General features: G+C 49.1%; 1 protein-coding gene across 1 annotated transcript; it reads left to right on the top strand.

The window, feature by feature from the left end:
• The first annotated feature begins 213 nt into the window (after nt 1-213).
• Nucleotides 214-6332, top strand: HSP90AA1 (heat shock protein 90 alpha family class A member 1). Its single transcript, XM_025869341.2, has 11 exons — nt 214-366; nt 794-955; nt 1045-1411; nt 1783-1916; nt 2216-2536; nt 2763-2928; nt 3089-3279; nt 3388-3535; nt 3731-3999; nt 4375-4708; nt 5150-6332. The coding sequence occupies exons 2-11, from the start codon at nt 794-796 to the stop codon at nt 5257-5259; spliced, it is 2202 nt and encodes a 733-aa protein (XP_025725126.1). The 5' UTR covers nt 214-366; the 3' UTR covers nt 5260-6332.
• Nucleotides 6333-17636: the final 11304 nt, after the last annotated feature.

Raw genomic sequence — 17636 nt, 5'->3', positions numbered from 1 at the left:
GGCATGAGCCGCGCGGGGGGCGGTGGCCCCGGAAGGCGCGAGACCTTCGCGAGAGTTCCGGGCTGCGCCGGCGCACTGAGACCGGCGCGGGGACGCGCGCGGCGGCCGTTGGGGGTGGGGCACTCGGGGCGGGCCCGCGCGCGCGCCCGGGAAAGAGGCGGGGCCGCGGCCAGGGCGCAGGCGCAGGCGCGCGGCCGCGGCGGCGGTTGGGGAGGGTTCTTCCGGAAGGTTCGGGAGGCTTCTGGAAAAGGCGCCGCGCGCCGGGCGGGCCCGCGTCTATATAAGGGAAGCGCGGGGGCGGCGCGCCAGTTGCTTCTGCGTCCCGGTGCTGCGTCGTCGCGGAGCCCGTGCGGTCCTGTAGCCAAGGTGAGGGGGAGGTTGGGGGGGGTCTGTGGGGGTCGGCGGGGGCCGGGGGCGGCTGGGGCCGAGGGCGGCGAGCGCGGGGCGGGCGCCCCCGGAGGTCCCGGGCCCGCGGGGCGGCGCGGCGCGGCCATGCTCTCGGCGGCGGAGGCCTCGGGCCTGGTGCGGCCCCGACCCCCGCCCGTGGGAAGGGGAGGGTGCGCCCGGGCCCGCGGGGACCCCCGGCCACGCGGCCGCGACTCCGGCTCCGGGCGGGGGGTCCCCGCGGGGCCTGTGACACCCGGTGGCGGCGACGTGCGCACGGCCCTCGTTGTCGCAGCTGGAAATGAGGTCATCCTTTGTCGGCGGCCCCCGGCTCTGGGCCGGGCGGGCGCGGGCCTCCCGGAGGCCCGGGCGCGGGGGCGGCACGTAACCGGCCTCGCGGCCCTTGCAGATGCCTGAGGAAACCCAGACCCAAGACCAGCCGATGGAGGAGGAGGAGGTGGAGACGTTCGCCTTCCAGGCGGAGATCGCCCAGTTGATGTCCCTGATCATCAACACCTTCTACTCGAATAAGGAGATCTTTCTCAGGGAGCTGATTTCCAACTCGTCGGACGTAAGTGTGGTGCTGCAGACCGGGGTTGTGCCGCGGGGAAGCCCCCTCCCCCGGGAGCTCTGCCCTTACGCCCTGTGTTTTGGTAATAGGCTTTGGACAAAATCAGATACGAGAGCTTGACCGATCCCAGTAAGCTGGACTCTGGGAAAGAGCTGCACATTAACCTCATTCCGAACAAGCAAGATCGAACCCTCACCATCGTGGATACCGGCATTGGCATGACCAAGGCCGATTTGATCAATAACCTCGGTACTATCGCCAAGTCTGGGACCAAAGCATTCATGGAAGCTTTGCAGGCTGGTGCAGACATTTCTATGATTGGCCAGTTTGGTGTTGGGTTCTATTCTGCCTACTTGGTGGCCGAGAAAGTGACGGTGATCACCAAGCATAACGATGATGAGCAGTATGCCTGGGAGTCTTCTGCAGGAGGATCGTTCACAGTTAGGACTGATACAGGTAGGCGCCTGGTGGGACGGTTTCCTGGGTCACTCATTCGGGTGGGCAGTGCCCGGTGCTGTAGGCCGGGACCCCTGAAGATGGTGTGGAATTGGGAAAAATTTGCTTGCCCTGATCCATTCTGCAGCGAGCTTAGCATGTGATAGAAGAGCGGGGCCTTGTAGTTCCTGAGCTCCAGCTAGGCAGGTAACTGACCCGGTTCTCCTTTTGAAGTAACCGTACCCTCTGTAGGAACTGGAAACTGCACTTGGTGAACTTGCCTAGAAACTTGGTTGGGTGTGGCGTGGAGAGCTGAAGTGTGATATTCTTTGTTTTGCAACACCTTAACTTGCCCATTCAGATTGAAATTGAGTCTGTTTCTCTCTCTACAGGTGAACCTATGGGTCGGGGAACAAAGGTTATCCTGCATCTGAAAGAAGACCAGACGGAGTACTTGGAGGAAAGGAGAATAAAAGAGATTGTGAAGAAGCACTCCCAGTTTATTGGCTATCCCATCACTCTGTTTGTGAGTGGCCGCATGGGGTGTAGATACTAAAAGGAGTGAACTGAGCTGGGGTTCTTAGTGCTGGGGTCTGTTGATGAGGGAAAGACCCAAACTTGAATTGACCGGACGAGTTTGAAGTTCTGTTTGAGTGTCAAGGTGTCCAGGGTGGTGTAGGTAGAGATGTTAAGTATTGACTAGAAGTCTCTTACCTGTCAAACCTTTGTCTTCGGGTATTTCCTGCTTCGGTGCAAGTGCGCGTTCCGTTCAGAGCGGTCCTCAGGAATGTGCAGAGGTGATGTGATGTGCATCTCGTTTTGCAGGTGGAGAAGGAACGTGACAAAGAGGTCAGCGACGATGAGGCTGAAGAAAAGGAAGAGAAGGAGGAGGAAAGAGAAAAGGAGGAGAAGGAGCCCGATGACAAGCCCGAGATAGAAGACGTCGGCTCGGAGGAGGAGGAGGAGGAGAAGAGGGACGGGGACAAGAAGAGGAGGAAGAAGATCAAGGAGAAGTACATCGATCAGGAAGAACTGAACAAGACGAAGCCCATTTGGACCAGAAACCCTGACGACATCACCAACGAAGAATATGGGGAGTTTTATAAGAGCTTGACCAATGACTGGGAAGATCACTTGGCAGTGAAGGTGGGTGCCCGTGGTTCCGAGCAGTTGTGGCTCCGGAGGTCGTCTGAGGAGCTTGCGGTGCGGGTCGCTGCCGGGGGCTCTGTCATCCCAGCCCTGTCCTCTCCCCCCACAAGCGCTTCCAGCTCTGTGACGGCGGACACTTGCGGGGTCGGTCAGGTGAGGGAGCCTTCGGTGACGGTTGCTTGTGTTGTCCCTTGATTATGACCTGCCATGTGCTTTTCTGCAGCATTTTTCAGTGGAAGGACAGTTGGAGTTCAGAGCTCTTCTCTTTGTGCCAAGACGCGCTCCCTTTGACCTATTCGAGAACAGAAAGAAAAAGAACAACATTAAGTTGTATGTTCGCAGAGTTTTCATCATGGATAACTGCGAGGAGCTGATTCCTGAGTACCTGAGTAAGTGGCCGGGTGTGAGGCTCGATCCCGACCCATAGTTACCTTTACACCGTGGGCTCGAGTCTGGGGGGGCAGGAGATCATCTTTGGTTTTTCGGGTTTACGTATTTGTGGACCACATCTTTAGGATGATTTTGAGTGCATTTGTTTATTTTTTTCAGATTTCATTAGAGGTGTGGTGGACTCTGAGGATCTTCCTCTAAATATTTCCCGTGAGATGCTTCAGCAAAGCAAAATTTTAAAAGTTATCCGAAAGAACTTGGTCAAAAAGTGCTTGGAACTCTTCACCGAACTGGCTGAAGACAAAGAGAACTACAAGAAGTTTTATGAGCAGTTTTCGAAAAACATCAAGGTTGGTGTAAACACATTTGGTCTTAGTGGTGGTGGTCGTCGTGGCTTGTCAGGTTTTAAATGATTTTTTTTAATTCAGAGAAAGTTCAGAGTTCACGTTCTCTTTCAGCTGGGAATACATGAAGACTCTCAGAATCGAAAGAAGCTCTCTGAGCTGTTACGATACTACACGTCTGCTTCTGGCGATGAGATGGTTTCCCTCAAGGACTATTGCACCAGAATGAAGGAAAACCAGAAACATATCTATTACATCACAGGTAAGACAGCAGGTGTACAGTCACCTTGTTCTTACAGCCTTCTGGGGCCGTGTGTGTGCTCGCAGGGACTCACCTAGGCAAGACCACATGGTCTGGGCCGCATCTGTGGTTAGATCTGACTGGACTTAGCAAAAGTCAAAAGGAAATGAAAGTAACTTCCTGTTAAAGGTCTGTAACTTTCTACCAATGCCTCAGGTGAGACCAAGGATCAGGTAGCCAACTCGGCCTTCGTGGAGCGTCTTCGGAAGCATGGCTTGGAAGTGATCTATATGATCGAGCCCATCGATGAGTACTGTGTCCAACAGCTGAAGGAATTTGAGGGGAAGACGTTAGTGTCTGTTACCAAAGAGGGCTTGGAACTTCCAGAAGACGAAGAAGAGAAAAAGAAACAGGAAGAGAAAAAAACAAAGTTTGAAAACCTGTGCAAGATCATGAAGGACATCTTGGAGAAAAAAGTAGAAAAGGTGCGTGAGAACAGTGCTTCTGTCTGCCTCACTCTCCTGATGGTGGGCTGCTTTCTAGAGGGCGTGTGGGTGTTTTCCAAGCTTGTCCTCCATAGGCCCTTTCTCCCCTTGGGTTTTCTGAAGTTAAGAATAGAAAACCAGGATTTCCTATAGAGCGAGAGAAAAGTCTTAACATCCTCGAAGACCCTGGAGAGTGTTAGGATGTGCAGGAAAAAAGTTCTGGGTACTTTCACAAATTTGCAGGTGGTATTTGATGAATAGACAGTACTCGGGAGTCCTTAGGTTTCATTTTTACAATGAAGCCGATAGCAGTAGTGAAAAGTTAGCGTGACGCTTTCTCTCAGGTGCGTCGCTCATGTCATGCTTTGATTCCAGGTGGTCGTGTCAAACCGATTGGTGACCTCTCCGTGCTGCATTGTGACAAGCACATACGGCTGGACGGCAAATATGGAGAGGATCATGAAGGCCCAGGCCTTGAGAGACAACTCCACCATGGGCTACATGGCCGCGAAGAAGCACCTGGAGATAAACCCCGACCACTCCATCATTGAGACCTTACGGCAGAAGGCAGAGGCCGACAAGAACGACAAGTCTGTGAAGGATCTGGTCATCCTGCTTTACGAAACTGCTCTCCTGTCCTCCGGCTTCAGCCTGGAAGATCCCCAGACTCATGCTAACCGGATCTACAGGATGATCAAGCTCGGGCTCGGTAAGCTGCCTGCGACACCGTGGGGTGGGGAAAGAGCCCAAATGTGTGGCACAGGTGTGACCTTCCGCCACCTGAGCAACACTGGGGGCGTCACCTCCAGTTTGGGTAACCTCTTAAAGGCCCTTCTTTGAAAGGGCTCAACAGGCCTTTTGATCAGAAAGGCTAAAAGAAAAAGTGAAAACGCTATATTCACCACCAGGTGATTGTTTAGCCTTTAAAGTGGGTAGATGGGGAGCCCGGGTGGCTCAGTCGGTTAAGCGTCTGCCTTCGGCTCAGGTCATGATCCCGGGGTCCTGGGATCGAGCCCCGCATCGCATCGGGCTCTCTGCTCAGTGCGGAGCCTGCTTCTCCCTCTGCCTACAAGTGGGAGAGACCAGCCGTATTGGGCTAGTTATTAGCTGGCTTCGAAAAACCTAGTGTGAGGGTTTTCTTTCCAAACAGGTATTGACGAAGACGACCCCACGGCTGACGACAGCAGTGCCGCGGTGAGCGAAGAGATGCCGCCCCTTGAGGGCGACGATGACACGTCCCGCATGGAGGAAGTCGATTAAGCGCCACTGAGCATTACTTGTACATGTATTCGATACTTTATCTTCATTCCCTCTGATAATATATTTTCAAGGATGTTTTTCTTTATTTTTGTTAACATTTTAAGAATCTGTATGGCATGACAGTAACTACTTAAGGGGAAGATAAGATTTTTTTCTTTTTGGAGTGTGCTACTGTGATGTGTAGGACCTAAAGCCCAGCTAGTTTTTCTTCCCCGGTTCCATGCTGGCTTCTTGTAACTGGACAAGGTAACATTTGTTGTGAGGTGTATGTAACCTAACGTGAACCGTGTGCTCTAAAGTGTTTAGCTACCAAGCGGATTCCTTAGTAAGAGCAAATTTTTTTTGTCACTGAAGTGTTCTGAGCTATACCTTGATGTTTAAAAGAGAACTGTTGGTTAAAACGACTCTCACCGTCTAGGATTTACTTTTTAAATCTTCTATCCCCTGTAGTTATCAACTGCATGTACCAGGCTTCTAGAAACTAGTAGTTAAACTGAACCAACTGGATGGGAGTAACTATGTATAGGGCTTGTTTTCCAAAGAAGAGCGTTGTTTAGAGTAGCGAAATTCTAAGCCTATTTAGGCATGTTGTAAAGCTGTTCAAAAAGTAACTCAGCAAGTTCTGTGAGTGGAAATGTAGTGCTCAAGTCACGTTCTGCTTTAAAAAGTTGTAACAAATACAAAAATTAAAAAAAAGCTCTGTGAAAATGTTTTCTTTGGGGGGAATGTGGGAGTTCAGGTGACAGGGCAGCCCCGAATGTAAGAACTTGAGGTATACACATGTGTTGCCTATGAGGAGATTTAAAGAAAGAGGGAGGTGGTTACCTTCGGCGGCCTAAGGTCTTCATGACCTTGCCCGTGCACACTGAGGTGGCAGCCGTGGGGGGGTGGGGAGCATGTTCTAGAGCACCTGGGAGAAAACGGGAAGGTCACGCAACATGCATTCTCTGTATGCTGTGTGCTGTTTCCTCACGGACAGTTCCTCTCTCCTTAGGATTTTCATGTCCAAACTGCTTTTCTATAGTATCTGTAAAACCTGCTTTATGTCCTAAATATAGTTCGTTAATACCTCAGCCTTAGGAATATCTGAGTTCTTTACCAAATCTACTTACTGTCATCTACCTGAAATCCTTTTATTCTCTGGTTCTTTATTGAGCCTCAGGCAAGGTGCACAGAGGGGTGGTTGCGGACCCTGTGAGCCGCAGTAGGGAGAAGGTGAGCTCCGGTCTTGAGAACAGAACTGGCTGAGTGGGTAGGCTTCCCCTATGGGAGCTGGGGGCAGCGATGGCCAGTCCCAAAATTGAGTGTGTTTCTAGAAAATGGGTGGTAGCAGGTCCATGCAGGATTTGGAGGCTAAGGTCGTGTACAGACAATGACCGTGGCTAACCGAGGGGAAGGGCCGGGAGAGAATGAGTTGCATGTCCTGGGGAAGGTTGGTTGGTGCCCTGGCGCCCTTCCAGCCACTGAGTGTCTCCTGAATGGTAATCACATTTAATCTTCTGAGAAGTTACTGGCCTCAGACAAGCAGGGATTGCTTATGTTGAGGCATCCGTACTTGATTCCAAATTTACCTCCAAAACCCAGTCTTTCTGGTGTTTTGCTGCTTAGTGAAAGATGTTACCAGCTGGGAGGAAGTGTGAGGTTTTCACAGTAAAAGGAATGCCAAGAAGGGCAAAAGGGAAGTTTCCTGACGTGTTTCCTGAGTCCAGTAAGAATGCTGAAGATGGCATTAGACACAGAATCCACAGGACTTCTGTAAGTGATCTCCCAGCTGAGTTAACTTGAGGCGAAGGTGTACTAACCATGTATCTGGACGCATCACCCAGTGACCCTGTTTGGAACCCGGACCACGAAGGACATGGATGCTCAGCAGAGGGTGAGGAGCCAGCTGACAGAGGAACATGGTGGCTTCAAAACCCAGTGTTGCTTCACAGCTTCCGTAGCTAGTCCCGCCCCGCTGAGGACAGACTGGAAGAGGGGGAGTCTGGCCCCGGCTTAAAGAGGTGTAGGCAACCGGCAAGGAAGCAACAAAAATGGAATGAGAACAAGACGTGAATTTAGCAAAGTCCTGAGATCAGTATGCAAAAACCAACTGAACTTAGGTCAACATCGAACAATTATTAAATATTTGTAACTCCAGGGGTTTGAGCGTATGACTCTTGATTTTCACCTTAGGTCATGATCTCAGGGTCGTGACATCAAGCGCCAAATCGGGCTTAAGGGGGAGTCTGCTTGAGATTCTCCCCCTTTCCCTCTGCCTCTGCCTGCCACCCCAGCTTGCTCACTCTCAAATCTTTTTATATTCTTTTGCGAGAGAGCACCAGCAGAGGGGGAGAGGGAGAAGCAGGCTCCCCAATAAGCAGGGAGCCTGACTCTTTTACGAAAAAAAAAAAAAAGTTTCTTTAAAGAATTAAAATTTTATTAGCGCACATAGTGGGGGAGGAGCAGAGGCAGAGGGAGAAGCAGGCTTCCCGCTGAGCAAGGAGCCCGACGCGGGGCTCCATTCCAGGACCCCGGGATCATGACCTGAGCCGAAGGCAGACGCTTAACGACTGAGCCTCCCAGGCGCCCCCAAAATGGGTGGATTTTAATGGTGTGTTTTACTTAAATAGCAGATGAAAACAAGTATGCAGGGTGCTTGGCTGGCTCAGTTGGAAGGGCAAGTGACTCGATCTCAGGGTCTTGAGTTCAAGCCCCACATTGGGTGTAGAGATTACTAAAAAAAAGTAAGCCTAAAAAAGTTAGGGAAAGCAGTCTAATGGCGTTCAAAAGTGACCTCAAGCAAGTCTCTGGACTTCTCACGCCTCTGACCTCATTTGTCAATTCGAAACCATGTTGCCTGAGAGAAGTGTCCTGGCGCTTTCTAGGTAGTGGGCTTTGCAGGGGCCTGGTGGTGAACAAGCGCTCTGAGACGCAGCTTTTCCTCACCTGGACCCACCTCTAGGACCTTTCCCGCCAGTCCTGCGAGCTTCCCTCACCCGGGCTCGCCTCTACCACACAGTCCTGGGGTGTAATGGAGCCCAGCCTGAGCCACCTGTCGCCCAGGAAGTCTTCCTCCACCCGCTCCTGCTCTCCTCATCTTTAGCCGCCTCAATTTTTAGTAGCTCCTCGCAGGCATGCAGTCACCCACGTCTGCAGGGAACAGCCACCGGGAACCAGCCCGGTCCAGCTGCGTGGGCCCCACGGATGGACCACCATCATCGCAGAAGGCCAACGAAGCCATGGCAGCTAACATGAAGGCACAGCAGGGAGGGGCTCTGCTGGCGGGGCAGGGCCAGCAGAAGCTTCTAGAAGGGGCTGACTGCTGACAGAAAGCTGACCTGATGGCAACAAAGAGGAGAGGGGACAAGGGACCGTGTGCCTCACCAGGCTGAGAGCCTGGACCCTCGGCCTGGAGAAGGGACCGGCGCACAGGCTGAGTGCTGAGCGAGCCGGAGGGTGACTGTGGGAAACTGTGTGCCCCGGACGCTGGCCATTAGCCCCGGCCGAGGACCGGGATCCGACGGTCCAGGCTCGGCGCTGCCTCCCAAGACGGCGGCTCAGGAAGCGCCGACCCGCCCGGTCGTGAGTTTGGGTTACAGACGTTTCTCCGTTCTGTTCGCCGCCGATCCCAAATACGTAGGACGGCGTCTGGCATGTGGCAGTCTATCAAGTCTTTGTTAATAGATTGGCCAAAGCACTTCGGTTTACAAACACTCTCCGTTTCTAATTTCTTCTGTTTTTTTTCTAACTTATTTTGGGATGCCCTACACACATGCAGAAGTAGAGGGAGAGAGACTAAGAAGTGCTGGTGAGGATGTGCAGGAATTGGGACTTCCTACACGGCTGCTGGGAACGTGGAGCCGAGCCGTTCTGGAAAACAGTCTGGCAGTTCCTCAGAAAATTAAAGCGACTTACCGTCAGGTCCGGCAGCTCCACAGCTGGGCGTCTACCCAGGCGGCAAGAAAACGTCCACAAAGCCGCACACACACACTTCCATAGCATTAGTCCCAAGAGCCAAAGGGTGGGAACAAACCGCATGTCCATCAACAGAGGCACAGATAAACCAAACGTAGTGATCCATACAATGGAGTATTATTCCAAATACTGTATTCTTGTCATAAAAAGGTACATAAGAAGTACCGATTCATGCCACACGGGGAACGAAACTGGACAACATGCTAAGTGAAAGAACCCAGTCACAAAAGGCCACGGGTGTATTGTATGATCCCATTTATTTATTTAAAAGATCTTATTTATTTATTTGACGGAGAGAGACAGTGAGAGAGGGAACACAAGCAGGGGGAGGGTCAGAGGGAGAAGCAGGCCTCCCGCTGAGCAGGGAGCCCGATGCGGGACTCGATCCCAGGACCCTGGGACCATGACCTGAGCCGAAGGCAGACGCTTAACGACTGAGCCACCCAGACGCCCCAATATGACCCCATTTACATGAAGTTTCCAGAGCAGGCAAATCCATGGAGACAGAAGGAAGAGGCATGGTTCCCAGGGCCTGTGGGGAGGGGGTGAGGAGTGACTGCTAATGAGTACAGAGTTTCTTTTTGAGGTGATCAGAGTGTTCTAGAATTGATTGTGGTGATGGTTGCACAACTGCTCTCTCTCAAATAAGTCTTTTTAAAAAAATAAATTAAGAAAACAAGAACAACTTAACAAATCATTTAGCTGTACACTTTAAATGGATGATTTGTATAGTATATGAATCGTATCTCAATAAAGCTGTTATTTTTGTTTTTAAGATTTTATTTATTTATTTGACAGAGAGAGAGCGCGAGTGCACGGGGCAGGGGGACGGGGAGGGGCAGAGGGAGAGAGGCGGAGAAGCAGACTCCCCACTGAGCACCGAGCCCAGTTCGGGACTCCATCCCAGGACCCTGAGATGAGGACCTGAGCCAAAACCAAGGCAGACGCTTAACGACTGAGCCACCCAGGCGCCCCAATAAAGCTGTTATTTTTTTTAAAGATTTTATATATTTGAGAGAGAGAATGAGACAGCATGAGAGGGGGGAGGGTCAGAGGGAGAAGCAGACCCCCCCCACCCCGCTGAGCAGGGGAGCCCGATGCGGGACTCGATCCCGGGACTCCGGGATCATGACCTGAGCTGAAGGCAGTTGCCCAACCAACTGAGCCACCCAGGCGCCCTAAAGCTGTTATTTTTAATATTTATTTATTTAAAGATTTTATTTATTTGTCAGAGAGAGAGCACAAGTAGGGGGAGCGGCAGAGGGAGAAACAGACTGCCCGCTGAGCAGAGAGCCTGACATGGGGCTCGATCCCAGGACCCTGAGACCATGACCTGAGCTGAAGGCAGACAGACACCCAACCGACTGAGCCCCCCAGGTGTCCCTTGTCTTGTTTTTCAATTGTGGTAAAAGGTACATAACATACAGTTGACCATTTTAAGTGTACAGCTCAGTGGCACTGACTACATTCAAAATGTTGTGCAACCATCACCACCATCTATTGCGAAAACGTTTTCATATCCCAAAGAGAAACCCTGTCCATATTAAGAAATAACCTGCCCAAAATGGTCTTCATGCCCTTCTGCACCAGGTCAAATCCCATCGTCCAGCCCCGAGGACGGGTCACGTGCTTCGGAAAAGCCCCGGCCACAGGTTCCTTGCACCCTTGCCCCTCAACGATTAGTTCATGGCCGCTCTGCCCACGAAGGGAGGCACGTGCCCAGCGTGCCCGCCACCGGACACATATTTGTGATTGAATAACTGGCAGATACAACTGGCCTCTCCCCCTTTCTGGGTAGATGGCAATTTGTTTACATAATTTTCTATAATTTAGGAAGCTTTTATTCTCTTCGCCAAGCCTTCAAGATCTACTCAAACCTTTGGAAGTATGATTTCAGATGATTCTTCTATAGGAAGGAACATCGCTTCACCTCCCTGGGAAGAACATTCCAGGAAGCAGAGCTCTAAGTGAGTCACAGTGTATTAATAGCACATCAGACTCTGAACGAAGATTCCAGGATGCTGTTGCAGAGCCAAGGAGCTGAGCATATGGTCTGCCAAGTGCATCTGTCTGCTTGGAACATGCATTAGCTTCTTAGGAAAGTTCTTTAAGGCCTCTACACTTGACCTGTGACGTTCTAGAGCTTCACATGTAGTCCCAAAAGCAACACTCTTCCTTTTTTTAAAATTCCAGATTAAAAAAAAACAAAATCAGAATCAAAAAAAGGATAAATCATCTACCCACTTTTTTAAAGATTTTTTTTCTTTTTTTTTTTTTTAAGTAGTTCAATGTGGGGCTTGAACTCACAATCCTGAGATCAAGACCTCAGCTGAGAGATCAAGAGTTGGGCTCTTAACTGACTGAGCCACCCAGGTGCCCCTCTTTTACTTTTTTTTTTTAAAGATTTTATTTATTTATTTGAGAGAGAGAATGAGAGATAGAGAGCACGAGAGGGGGGAGGGTTAGAGGGAGAAGCAGACTCCCCGCTGAGCAGGGAGCCCGATGCGGGACTCGATCCCGGGACTCCAGGATCATGACCTGAGCCGAAGGCAGTCGCTTAACAAACTGAGCCACCCAGGCTCCCCCTCTTTTACTTTTTTAAAGTAATCTCTACCCACAACATGGGGCTTGCACTTCCAACCCCAATGTCAAGAGTCGCAGGCTCCACTGACTCAGCCAGCCAAATGCCTCTCAGCTGCCCGCTTGTGTGTGTGTGTGTGTGTGTGTGTGTGTGTGTAAAGCAATAGAAGTTTATTAAGCAAGGATACAGAAAAAGCTCTCAGGAGTGAGAGGGGTCCTGGCAGGGCTGCCAACAAGGAGGACCTTTAGGGTTGGTCTTTTATAGAAAGCTAACCAGGGAACTTAAATCCTTTTAACATCTCTATTGATAACACCTTCAATGGCTTACTTCCTTCTTAGGGTCTGGTTATTCTTTGTTGGTCACGGGTGATTATCATAAAGACACCCACCCCACACGACCCACCCCACACGCTTAGGCGGTCCGATTTGTCCGCTTGTCTCCAGTTTCCCCACACCTCCACATTTTGGGGATTTCTGTGAGCCTGATCACATAGCCCCCCCACTCTCTCTGCCTAGCCTCACCTGTCCCTTACTCATTCCTCCCCCTGGAATAGTAACCCCATGGGATGAAGACCCCTCTTGCCGCTTCCTGCTGCAATGGGGTGGTGGGCTGTGAGGCACTTAGAATCTATCCAGGGGTCGGTCCAGAGGCTTGTGGTATGGCTCCAGGGGGTCATGAGGGGCAGCAAACCGTGCACGCATCTCAGCTGTCTGCTTTTAAAAATAGTTGAGGAGCGCCTGAGTGGCTCAGTTGGTTAAGCGTCTGCCTCTGGCTCGGGTCATGATCCCAGGGTCTGGAATCGAGCCCAGTGTCGGGCTCCCTGCTCAGCGGGAAGCCTATGTCTCCCTCTCCCTCTGCCTGCTGCTTACCTGCTTGTGTTCTCTCTCTCTCTCTGTAAAATAAATAAATAAAATCTTTAAAAATTAATAAAAAATAAAAATAGTTGAATGGATGAAACCAATAAAACCCTCAGTATATGAATTCCATTTGTTGTGGATATAGAAAATTATTTTATTTTGCAAGTCCCCTACATCCTCTGGATTTTTCTGGCTCAATGTCCTCCCTTAGCCTGAAAGTTCAGCAGAAGTGTCAGAAGATACCTGGTGCTCACAAAAGGGGAACCAAGCACAAGGAGGGACATTTTATACCGATCAGAATGGCAGAAATCTAAGTCTGACATGACCACATTTTAGCTGGAGTCTGACAAATGGGTACTTGACTCTCATGTACCCCTGGTCGGAGTGTGAACCAATACAGTCACTCCAGAGAGCAATTTGGTGTATCTGATGAAGAACTTCTCCTTCTTGGTTGGTGCTGGACAAAGTCTTACCCACCTGCACAATGAGAAACCTACATGGGGCGCCTGGGGAGCTCAGTCAGTTAAGCGTCTGCCTTCAGCTCAGGTCATGGTCCCAGGGTCCTGGGATCGAGCCCGGAGTCGGGCTCCCTGCTCAGCGGGAAGCCTGCTTCTCCCTCTGCCACTCCCCCTGCTTGTGTTCCTGTTCTCGGTATCTCTGTCAAATAAATAAATAAAATCTTAAAAAAAAAAGATTCTAAGGTTCTCTCCCCCTCCACCTCCCACCAGCTTGCGTGCATGCACGCGCTCTCTCTTGCTCTCTCTCAAAAGAAAAAAAAAAAGGAGAAACGTACAAGAATGTTCTTTGCAAGACTGTAGTTATGGAAAATTTGAACATAGCCTAAATATCCAAAAACAGGATACCATCCTGGTAAATCTACTTAATAGGAAATACAGGGGAGGGGGGTAGAGGGACAAGCTAAACAACACTTTGAGGAAGCAGCCAAACAAATCCAGAAGATTCTGCATGATATTTGGCCTGGCCTCTTCCCCAAATCAGTGCCATTAAAACAAAACAGCTCTAGGTTAAAAGAGACTTAACGGATACAACCAGTCTTAGCCTAAAGGCCTGCGGGCACCATGGGGTGGAGCGACAGGGCATGGGTATGGCCCAGCTGGGGAGAGTGTTTCCACCTGGACGGTAGCAGCTGCTGGCCTCCAGCATTCCTGCCTAGGGCTCCAAGTCCTCAATGGACCTTCTATTTCCCTTACTATTTTCTTTATTTCCTTAGTTCTTTCTTTCTGGCTCTACATATTCCTTATTTTACTTTTTTTCATTTTCTATGATATGACTTTCAAAGGTACAAAGTAGATAGAAGAATATGGAACCTCATGTGCCTCTCATTGTCCAGCAAACTGGTCATGGCCAGTTGGGCCCATCCACACTCCACGAACCTCTCCCCATTTAATCTGTATTTCATATTTTCTTTTTCTTTCTTTATTTTTTAGAGAGAAAGCGTGCACAAGCAGGAGGGAGGGCACAGGGAGAGAATCTCTCATTTTTTTAAGATTTTATTTACTTATTTGGACAGAGAGAGAGAGAAAGAGAGAGAGAGAGATCAAAAGCAGGGGGAGCGGCAGGCAGAGGGAGAGGGAGAAGCAGGCTCTCGGCTGAGCGGGGAGCCCGATGTGGGACTCGATCCCAGGACTCTGGGATCATGACCTGAGCCAAAGGCAGACGTTTAACCAACTGAGCCACCCAGGTGCCCAAGAATCTTCTTTTTTTTTTTTTAAGATTTATTTATTTATGGGGCACCTGGGTGAGTTAGTCGGTTAAGCATCTGCCTTTAGCTCAGGTCATGATCTCAGGGTCCTGGGATTAAGCCCCGAGTACCAGCAGGGCTCTGTGCTCAGCAAGGAGTCTGCTTGTCCCTCTCCATCTCCCTCTGTGCCTCCCCCTGCTCGTACTCTCTTGCTCTCTCTCAAATAAATAAAGAAAATATTTTTTAAAAAATTAAAATTAAAAATAAGATTTACTTATTTATTTTAGAGGATAGAGAGAGAGTGGGGGGAGGGGCAGGGGGGAGAGCATCTCAGGCAGACTCCCTGACAAGTGCAGAACATGACCCAGGGCTCTCAGTCTCATGACTGTGAGATCATAACCTGAGCTGAAATCAGGAGTTGGATGCTTAACTGAGCCACTCAGGTGTCTCTAATCTTTTCTTTTCTTTTTTTTTTTTTAAAGATTTTATTTATTCATTCATGAGAGACAGAGGGAGAGAGAGAGAGAGAGAGAAGCAGAGGGAGAAGCAGGCTCCCAAGGAGCAGGGAGCCCGATGCGGGACTCGATCCCAGGACCCTGGGATCACGACCTGAGCCGAAGGCAGACGCTTAACCATCTGAGCCACCCAGGCGCCCTCTAATCTTTTCTTTAACATACCTTTGTAACTCAAACATAATCAAGGTACTTGGTACTACAATTAAATGCAAAATTAAAAACAAGACAGGATGCTCACTCCCGCCACTTCTATTCAACACCGTACTGGAGATTTGAGCCAAGGCAGTCAGTCAAGATAAATAAATAAAAGGCATCCTGATTGGACCGGAAGGAGTACAGATTACCTCTATTTGCAGATGACATAATCTTGTATATAGAAAACACTAAGGAGACTAGACACACGCACACCCTTATTAGAACAACCAGTTCAGCAGGTTTTAGGATAGAACATCAAAATACAAAACTCTGTTGTATTTTTTAAGAGATTTTATTTATTTATTTGAGAGAGAGAGAATTATCGAGAGAGAGAGAGAGCCAGGGAGAGGGAGAAGCAGGCTCCTTGCTGAGCAGGGAGCCTAATGTGGGGCTCAATCCCAGGAATTTGGGACTATAACCTCAGCCAAAGGCAGGTGCTTAACTGACCGAGCCACCCAGGTGACCCTGTATTTCTTTTTTTTTTTTTTAAGATTTTATGTATTTATTTATTTATTTATTTATTTATTTATTTATTTGAGAGAGAGACAGAGCATGAGCAGGGGTAGGGGCAGAGGGAGATGGAGAGGGAGAAGCAGACTCCCCTACTGAGCAGTGAGTCTGGACATGGGGCTTGATCCCAGGACCCTGGAATCATCACCTGAGCTAAAGGTAGATGCTTAACTCACTGAGCCACCCAGGCGCCCCAAAAATCTATTGTATTTCTATACACTAACAATGAACAATCCAAAAATAAAATTAAGAAACAGCTCTACTTACAATAGCATCAAAAAGAATAAAACACTTCGCAATAAATTTAAGAAACACAAGACTTGCACGCTGAAAACTAAAACATTGTTGAAAGAAATTAAAAAAGACCTAATAAATGAAAAGACATCCTATGTTCATGGATTGGAAGACTCAGTATCATGTGTGTGTTTTATTGAAGTATAGTTGACACACTATGTTACATTAGTTTCAGGTGTACCACGTAGTGATCCAAAACGTCTGTACGTTGCCCTGTGCTCACCACAAGCGCAGCTCCCATCTGTCACCATGCAACGCTGTTACGGTGCCCTTGACTGTATTCCTTATACTGTACCTTTCGCCCCCTTGACTCATGCATTCCATAACTGGGGGCCTGTATCTCCCACTCCCCTTCACCCGTTTTGCCCGTCCCCCCACCTCTTCTCCTCTCTGGCAAATACCAGTTTGTTTTCTGTATTTATGGATCTATTTCTGCTTTTTGTTTTCATTTGTTTTGTTTTTTCAGATTCCACATACAAGTGAAGTCATATGGTAGTTGTCTTTTTCTGTCTGACTTATTTTACTTAGCATACTACTGTCTAGGTCCATCCATATTGTCATAAATGGCCAGATCTCATTCATTTTTTATGGCCAAGTAATACTCCACTGTGTATGTATGTATGTATGTATGTGTATATATATATATACACATACACACATACATCTTTATCTATTTTTTTTAAGATTTTATTTATTTGAGAGAGAGAGCAGGCACTGGGAGAGGGAAAGGGAGAAACAGATTCTCCACTGAGCAGGGAGCCCAATGTGGGACTCGATCCAGGACCCAGGGATCATGACCTGAGCCGAAGGCAGATGCTTAACGACTGAGCCACCCAGGGGCCCCATTCTTTATCTATTGATGGACACTTGGGTTGCTTCCATAATTGGCTATTGTAAATAATGTTGCAATAAACATAGGGGTGCATATATCTTTTCAAATTAGTGTTTCTGTTTTCTTTGTGCAAATACCCAGTAGTGGGATTACTAGAGCATATGGTATTTCTATTTTTAATTTTTTGAGGAACCTCCATACTGTTTTCCACAATGGCTGCACTGATCTATATTCCCACCAACAGTGCATGAGGATTCCTTTTTCTCCACCTTCTTGCCAAAACTTATTTCTTGTCTTTTTGGATACAGCTATTCTGACACGTGTAAGGTGATAGGTCACTGTGGTTCTGATTTGCATTTCTCTGATGATTAGTGATGTCGAGCATCGGACATAATATTGTTAAGACAGCAATACCACTCGGGGCGCCTCGGTGGTTCGGTCCTTAAGCGCCTGCCTTCGGCTCAGGTCATGATCCCAGGGTCCTGGGATCGAGTCCCGCATCGGGCTCCCTGCTCAGCCGGAAAGCCTGCTTCTCCCTCTGCCTGCCTCTCCCCCTGCTTGTGTTCCCTCTCCTGTTGTATCTCTCTCTGTCAAATAAATAAATAAAATCTTAAAAAAAAAAAAGACGGCAATACTAAAATTGACCTACACAGGGCGCCTGGGTGGCTCAGTTGGTTAAGCGACTGCCTTCGGCTCAGGTCATGATCCTGGAGTCCCGGGATCGAGTCCCACATCGGGCTCCCTGCTCGGCAGGGAGTCTGCTTCTCCCTCTGACCCTCTTCCCTCTCGTGCTCTCTATCTCTCATTCTCTCTCTCTCAAATAAATAAATAAAATCTTTAAAAAAATAAAATAAAATAAAATAAAATTGACCTACACATTCAACACAATTCGTATCAAATCCCAGCCGACATTTTTGCAGACATTGACAAGCAG

Source organism: Callorhinus ursinus, unplaced genomic scaffold, assembly GCF_003265705.2.
Source record: "Callorhinus ursinus isolate GAN/ISIS: 27379988/994484 unplaced genomic scaffold, GSC_fseal_2.0 scaffold8, whole genome shotgun sequence".
Lineage (NCBI taxonomy): Eukaryota > Metazoa > Chordata > Mammalia > Carnivora > Otariidae > Callorhinus > Callorhinus ursinus.
This window is presented reverse-complemented; position numbering and strand designations above follow the sequence as displayed.

Excerpts from the sequence above, each read along its gene's own strand:
- HSP90AA1 (XM_025869341.2), top strand. The coding sequence starts at position 794 with ATGCCTGAGGAAACCCAGACCCAAGACCAGCCGATGGAGGAGGAGGAG. Across the intron at positions 1,917-2,215 it reads GCTATCCCATCACTCTGTTT|GTGGAGAAGGAACGTGACAA; the intron begins GTGAGTGGCCGC and ends CTCGTTTTGCAG. Across the intron at positions 3,536-3,730 it reads ACATATCTATTACATCACAG|GTGAGACCAAGGATCAGGTA; the intron begins GTAAGACAGCAG and ends CCAATGCCTCAG.